This window comes from Ornithodoros turicata, chromosome 1 (genome assembly GCF_037126465.1).
Source record: "Ornithodoros turicata isolate Travis chromosome 1, ASM3712646v1, whole genome shotgun sequence".
Lineage (NCBI taxonomy): Eukaryota > Metazoa > Arthropoda > Arachnida > Ixodida > Argasidae > Ornithodoros > Ornithodoros turicata.
Window position 1 is genome coordinate 31419186 of NC_088201.1, and position 6952 is coordinate 31426137.

General features: G+C 51.8%; 2 protein-coding genes across 2 annotated transcripts; both read right to left on the reverse strand.

Moving 5' to 3' along the window:
* Positions 1-1278: 1278 nt before the first annotated feature.
* Positions 1279-4752, reverse strand: LOC135383573 (uncharacterized). The gene has a single exon (XM_064613004.1). The coding sequence runs from the start codon at positions 4750-4752 to the stop codon at positions 1279-1281; it is 3474 nt and encodes a 1157-aa protein (XP_064469074.1).
* A 140-nt stretch (positions 4753-4892) lies between these two features.
* Positions 4893-6596, reverse strand: LOC135383687 (uncharacterized). The gene has a single exon (XM_064613075.1). The coding sequence runs from the start codon at positions 6594-6596 to the stop codon at positions 4893-4895; it is 1704 nt and encodes a 567-aa protein (XP_064469145.1).
* Positions 6597-6952: the final 356 nt, after the last annotated feature.

The following is a 6952-nucleotide window of genomic DNA, read 5'->3' on the forward strand; positions in this document are numbered from 1 at the left end:
GGCTTGTAGGAGAGCTGTTTGGAGTCCAATGGCATGCAAGACACATTTATTTTAATGCGAGGAAGCAACCTTTCCCTTTTAATGATTCAGGGGAGCAATCTTCATTTCTAGAATAACAACAACTTCAAAATATCTGCCTCGTACATGAGGTAAATAAGTAGAAACTCTCTTCTTTGCGTGACAGTCCTCGAACAACCATGTCAAAGCGAGGTACCATCCATGTAACTATCGTTGGCCATGGTTACCACTTTGAACCACACGTTTCTTTCTTCTTTTATTATTTATTTTTCAAGCAGAGAACTGGGCCCGATATCAGCCTTTATCATTGCCGTTACTTCGCTTTGTCTCAAAGGCAGAGTACTCATCTTTGTGCTGTGCATCAATTGCAATAGATACAGAAGAGAGATACTTTGGTACTGCTTCATAGTAATTGCACACAACGGAAGAAACTAGTTCTTGTTAAGTCAGTACTGCACTTTTCCGAAAGCGTGTTGCGTGCTGCTATCCCCCGAAGTGCTTATACCCACTGTTGTACTCAAAGGTTATTCATTTACATGTCAGGGCCTCAACAAACAAATTGTGATGATGGCCGCAAGCCTATCATGTTTCCTTGGTGCTCCACACAAGCACTCAAAATATTTTGTTCTATTGTCCTCATTTGCCGGGCACAACTTATTTGGAGGTGGGCCTTTCTTGACCCCATCAAAAGAATGCCTTGAAATTATTATCCTGCCTGGTCTGGTGTACAGCTACAGTGCCCTCTCTGCTTCTTTTGAGGAATGCAGAACATTGAAAAAATTTCCTGAATGGAATTTGAACCAGGTTCCTTTGTCCTATGTGTTACTATGGAGCTACGGATGGGCTCCTATGGTTCGTATACTCAATAGCTCTAAAGTGTGTTTCTGCTTCATCGAGCCTGGGGTAGCATGGCCGTGTAGTAGAAATTAGGAGAAAGTAGCACAAATTGAAGATCTCCCTCTCTACAAGTTAAAACGTTCGATGAATTCGGCTGAAAACTCGAAGAAAGAAGGCGACGAGGCAGTCAGTTCGGGAACAAAATGCAACTAACGTTATTTACAGAGAAACCGGGAAAAAGCGGGAAAGCGTGAAAGGAGAAAAGACACTGCTCAGTGACGGCTCAGGTTACAGCCGGGGACGAGCGTCGTCGCAGCTCACAGTGGGGTTCCGTGAAAAGGGAGCGTCCACTCAACATGCATGGCCTTTTGGCCACCTGCACTTATTTCCTCAACATCCTCCCCCCCGAAAGGAGATAATTTTTTAACTCCTTTCAAAGTCTGTCTCGATGGGGTAGAGGTGCTGAACAGGTCGCCTTGTAATCCTTCCTGAGGGAAGTAGAATTTCGCACGCGCGAACTTGTCCATCTCTCCCATAATGAAGCTCGATGACTCGTGCAGCTCTCCACACGTGTCGCGGGACCTTGTCTTCGTGTAGTAGCACCAAGTCCCCTTTCTGGATCGTGTGTCCACCAGAAACCGAAGAGTGATGCGCAGACCTTAGTTGTAGCATATACTCTTTTCGCCAGCGTTGCCAAAACTGGTCTGCCACTTTCTGGCTATGTAACCATCGTCGGGTAACTGAATCGGCGGACGAACTTTCCGGTTGGGATGCAGGTCGATCGGGAAGTGCGGTCAGTCGTCGTCCTATGAGCAGGTGGGCCGGCGTGAGAGCGTCCGGCTCCGTCGGTCTTGATTCTAGATATGTGAGCGGACTAGAGTTTATGGCAGCCTCAGCATCCAGTAGGACGGTTTCGAGTTCCTCGAAGGTCAGCGTTTGTCGTCCGAGCACCCTTCGGAGAGACTGTTTAACGGTACGGACTAGCCGCTCCCACCAGCCGCCCCACCACGCTGCACGTTCCACGATAAATCTCCATTTCACCCTCTGCGTGGCAATGAAATCCTGGCTCTCCCTTTGACGTAGCATCTTCCAGAGAGCTTGGATCTCCCTGGAGGCACGTTTGAAAGTGAGCGCGTTATCGGAATATATTGTCGCTGGAAGTCCTCTTCGTGCAATGAACCTTCGAAAAGCGAGCATAAACGACGACGCGGTTAGGTCGGACACCAGCTCCAGGTGTATCGCCCTCGTCGTCGCACAGGTGAATAAAGCGATGTAGGATTTGTTAGATCCTTCGTGTGACTTGGTGAAGAGCGGTCCGGCAAAATCGATACCGACAACTTCGAAAGGATGGCAGCGGTGTGTGCGATCCGCCGGAAGTGGAGCTGTGGGTGCAGCCGCGGGCTCTAGACGGAAACGAAGGCAAACTTGACACTTGAAAATGACTCTTTTCACCAGCTGTCGAGCACGCGTGATCCACCACCTCTCTCGTAGTTCGTTGAGAGTGGCTTGCACTCCTCCGTGCAGTGTGCGGTAGTGAGCGGCTTCCGCGATCATATACGCCAGACGGTGATCCTTTGCCAAGATGATGGGATGTTTTACATGTTCTTCTTCGTTTGCGTAGTGCAGCCTACCTTTCAGACGCATGATGCCCTCCTCGTCGAGGAAGGGTTGCAGGTCGGCTATCTTGGATGTCGAGAGAACAACGGCTCCATCTTCGAGACGATCAATTTCTGGAGCATAACTGTCTCTTTGTGCTCGTTTCACCCAGAACGTCTCCGCAGTCGTTATCTCCTCGGCTGTAAGCCACGGGGAAGCCTCCGGTGAAACTTTACGACATTTGTTAATAAAGCGCATAACCCAAGCTGTCACACGGAGAACTCTCGAAAAGCAGCTAAAGTCTTCGAGCTTTAGCAGAGGGGCCTGGGGAACGACCACTACCTGAATGACTGTAGCTGAGGGACGACGTGCCTCGTCGTCCGTTTCGCTGTGCGGCACGGGCCGGGTCTCGACATCTGGCCAACTCTCATGGCCCCGTCTGAGCCAGTCAGGTCCGTGCCACCAAGCGGCACAGGCTCTGAGCGCTTCGATGGTCATTCCTCTGGTTGTGCAATCAGCAGGGTTCTCCTTCCCTGGACAGTAGCGCCAGTCGTCGGGGTTACAGATGGACTGAATTTCGTTTACGCGGTTGCAGACGAATGGCTTCCATCTCGCCGCAGATCCTTTGATCCAGTGCAGCACTGTACATGAGTCCGTCCAGAAATAGACCGGAAGAACGCCCACCCGGAGTCCTTCTTTGAGAAAATCTGCTGTTCTGGCCGCGATAAGTGCACCCAGTAGCTCTAGTCTGGGGAGTGTCAATTTCTTCAGAAGAGCCACACGGGTCTTGGCGAAAAGTAGGTTGACCTGAGTTTTGCCAGCGCTGTCCTCGACCCGCAGGTAGGCAGATGTTCCATAGGCTAGTGGGCTGGCGTCTGCGAATACGTGGAGCTGTAGAGTGTTCGGGCCATCCAGATCTCGTTGTAAGTGACGGTCGATCGAGATACTGAGTAGATCAAGCAGCTCCGAACGCCAGGCGCACCATTCTTGACGTAGGTCGACCGGTAGTTGTTCATCCCAGTCGATGCTTCTCTCCCAAAGTCGCTGGAACAGTAGTTTTGCTCTTATTGTAAACGGCGCGATGAGCCCCAGTGGATCGAACACCCTCGAAGCAGCCTGCAGCACGCAGCGTTTGGTGTTGTGAGACGGGTGCAGAGCGTCCAGGATGTTGTTATCCGTGAACGTCAAAGTGTCGCTTTTTCTGTCCCAGGTGATCCCAAGAACTCTTGTCACCTCTTCAGTCGTTATCGCCCGATGTGTTTCTGGCACCTCCGAAAACTGGTCATCGAAGTAGTTTTGCAGGTCAGTCGAGTTCGATGCCCATTTTTTCAGCTCCATTCCAGCTGCGCTCATTATCCGGCTCGTCGCGTCGACGATGTTCCTCGCCTCCTCAGGTGTAGATGCGCCGGCGAGAAGATCGTCCACGTAGAAGGAGCTGGCAATTGTTTTGGCGATCTCCTGGTCCGGTCCCTGGATGCTGCTCAGATGGTGATGGAGAGTAGCTCCTAGCAGGAACGGACTTGCTTTGGTGCCGAATGGCACCCTGGTCATCCTCCATTCTTCAACATTAGGGAGTGGCTGACCTGCCTCTGGAGAGCGCGAGAACCAGAGGAAGCGCAGAGCGTTACGGTCCTGCTGATTGACAGAAACCTGGAGGAAGGCCTTCTTAATGTCGGCTATGACTGCCACGTTGTACATGCGGAAACGCAATAGGATGGGGACCAGGTCCGTGTTCAGTTTTGGTCCTCTTTCCAAACAGTCATTGAGCGACAGTTCCCCGGGCGCATGAGAAGACGCGTCGAACACTACTCTCACGCTCGTGGACTTTGAATCCTGCCGAACAACGGCTCGGTGAGGCATGTAATATGTCCGATCGTCCTCAGACGTTTCGACCGGAACCCTTTCGGCATGTCCGTTGTCCAGGTAGCTGCGGATAGCTCGATCGTATTCATCGAGAGTTCTCTCCTTCTCCAAGCGACGAACGAGTCTTACCGGTCGGCCCTGGGCCACCTCGCGGTTGTCATGAAGATGGCATTCAGCGGACTTCCAAGGCAGTGCAACGACGTATCGCCCCTCTTGCATTGTGACATTTTGCCGGAAGTCGTCCCATACACGGTCGTCGATTTCACGACTGTTCTTGGAGTCGTCGATAATGCCGATGCTCTCCAACTCCCACAAGGTGCGCAGCGATGTGGCTGTTTCATCCTGTGGGTAGACTCCCGTCTTCAACACACAAATCATAGCATTCGAGTCTGATGAGCCGCTATAGGCAGACGTGGGACCTTGGAAAGTCCAGCCCATGCTTGTCTCGATGGCGACCAGTCCGCTGGTGGATGCGCTGCGTCTAATTTTTCCAGTGGTGAGCTTCCAGAGTTGATCGCAACCCAACAGCAGAGAAACCCCGAACTCGGCGGATATGTCGGGGAACAACAGCTCGTCGGCTATGTAGCCATCTTCCGCACGTATGGATCGAACGAGCTCATGTTCCACAGGAGTCTGACAGGCACGGTGATAGCTCGCACAGTAAATTCTGTTGGTGCGAACTGACTCCGTAACCGGACTTCCACTACATTGCATCGCTGTCGTTGTGGAGTGGAGGCAGTACTGCCGAAAGTGTTAAGGCTCACCGTGATGTTGCCCAGCACGTTGAGGCGAAGCTTGTCGGCCACATCTTCTCGGATAAAAGTTTGCTGACTGCCTCCATCAATTACTCCCCGGACGTATGCGCATTTCTTGTCGCCCGTGACCCAGGCGCGGAAAGTTTGCAGCAGCACGGTGTTACTCTCCGCAGCGGTGTCTTCAGCTGCCAGCATAGTAGCCGTCGCACCGTCAGCGTTTCTCTTAGGGGTCGTCCAGGATGGGTCGCACATCGCCACCGCGTGCCTCCCGCCACATTTTGGACAACGCATTTTTCCTCGGCATTCTTTAGCACTGTGACCTCGTTTAGTACACCGAAAACAGCGTCGATCATCAGCCAGCCTCTTCTTCCGCAGATCCAGGGGAAGTGGTCCAGTACAGCTCTCCGTTGTATGCGCAGCATCCGAACAAAAGAGGCAGCCGGACTTAGGAACTGAGGCGCTGTGGAGTACCGCGGCCGAAGGCGTACTGCGGTGGTTGAAGCCCTGTCGTTTCTTGGGCGCTATGGAAGGTTTCTTTCTATCTGGAGCCAATCCGCTGCGTTCTCGACTTTCTACCTCGATCCGAAAGAAACGAAGTATATTGTTTAGTTCTCTCGTGGCCTCGGATGTGGCGTCCGTCGATGCGTCCGAAGCGCCGTGCGTTGAGTTCGATTCGGAGCTGTCCTCGTCCTGCTGTTTACGATTTGTAGAGCGATGGTATTCCACCACAATGTCCGTTGGGAGTGACGACAATAGGATTTCAGACAGCATAGCAGAATAGTTCGCGCTGGAAACTCCCAGGGATCGGAGACCACGGACGTTCATCTGTACGTTGTCATATAGCTTACGCAGTCCATATATGTCATCTGCTGATGTAACGGCCGATAGGTTGCGGAGCTTAGAGAGATATTGTTTTTCTATCCGCCCGCGGTCACCAAAACGCTGTGTAAGGATTTCCACCGCGTCGTCGTATGATGCCTCCGACGTCTGCAGGCCGGCGATAGCTCCAGCTGCTGGACCATGCAGTAGCGAACGGAGATAGTGGAACTTTTCGATCTTGCTTAGCCCCTCGTTGTCGTGAACCGTTGTTCTGAACTGTTCCCAGAACCCTTGCCAATCAGAGAGGTCTCCACGAAATTGCTGTAGGCTAAGCTTAGGAAGTTTCACTCCAGGACGTGGGGCATGCGGCGTTCTTGATACGTCTGTCTGTACGTTAGAAAGCTGCGATGGAGACGGCGACGTCTGAGATTGCGACAGTCTCCAACGCAGGTTGGCAATCGTTTCCGTCGCTCTGTCTTCATAGTCCATTACAGTGACGTACTCGCTTTCGAGTTCCTCCTCTCGCACATGCGGTTCTATCTCTTTGTTGAGAGTAGTCAAGTCAATGTGACTTACTGTGAGTCGTTCCAGTAGGCTGTTGATCACATCCAATCTGGAAGATCCATCGTTCAGCGCAGCCGTGGCGTCGTTGATGAGCTTCGTTGTTTGTGTACGACGGCTGGCACGTTTCACTTTCAGGCGATCCATGTTCGTTGCATTCACGTAGGACTGTCGACGCAGTTCACAGTTAGAGTTCCAGCTTCCCGGGTTTCGGCACCAAAATGTAGTAGAAATTAGGAGAAAGTAGCACAAATTGAAGATCTCCCTCTCTACAAGTTAAAACGTTCGATGAATTCGGCTGAAAACTCGAAGAAAGAAGGCGACGAGGCAGTCAGTTCGGGAACAAAATGCAACTAACTTTATTTACAGAGAAACCGGGAAAAAGCGGGAAAGCGTGAAAGGAGAAAAGACACTGCTCAGTGACGGCTCAGCTCACAGTGGGGTTCCGTGAAAAGGGAGCGTCCACTCAACATGCATGGCCTTTTGGCCACCTGCACTTATTT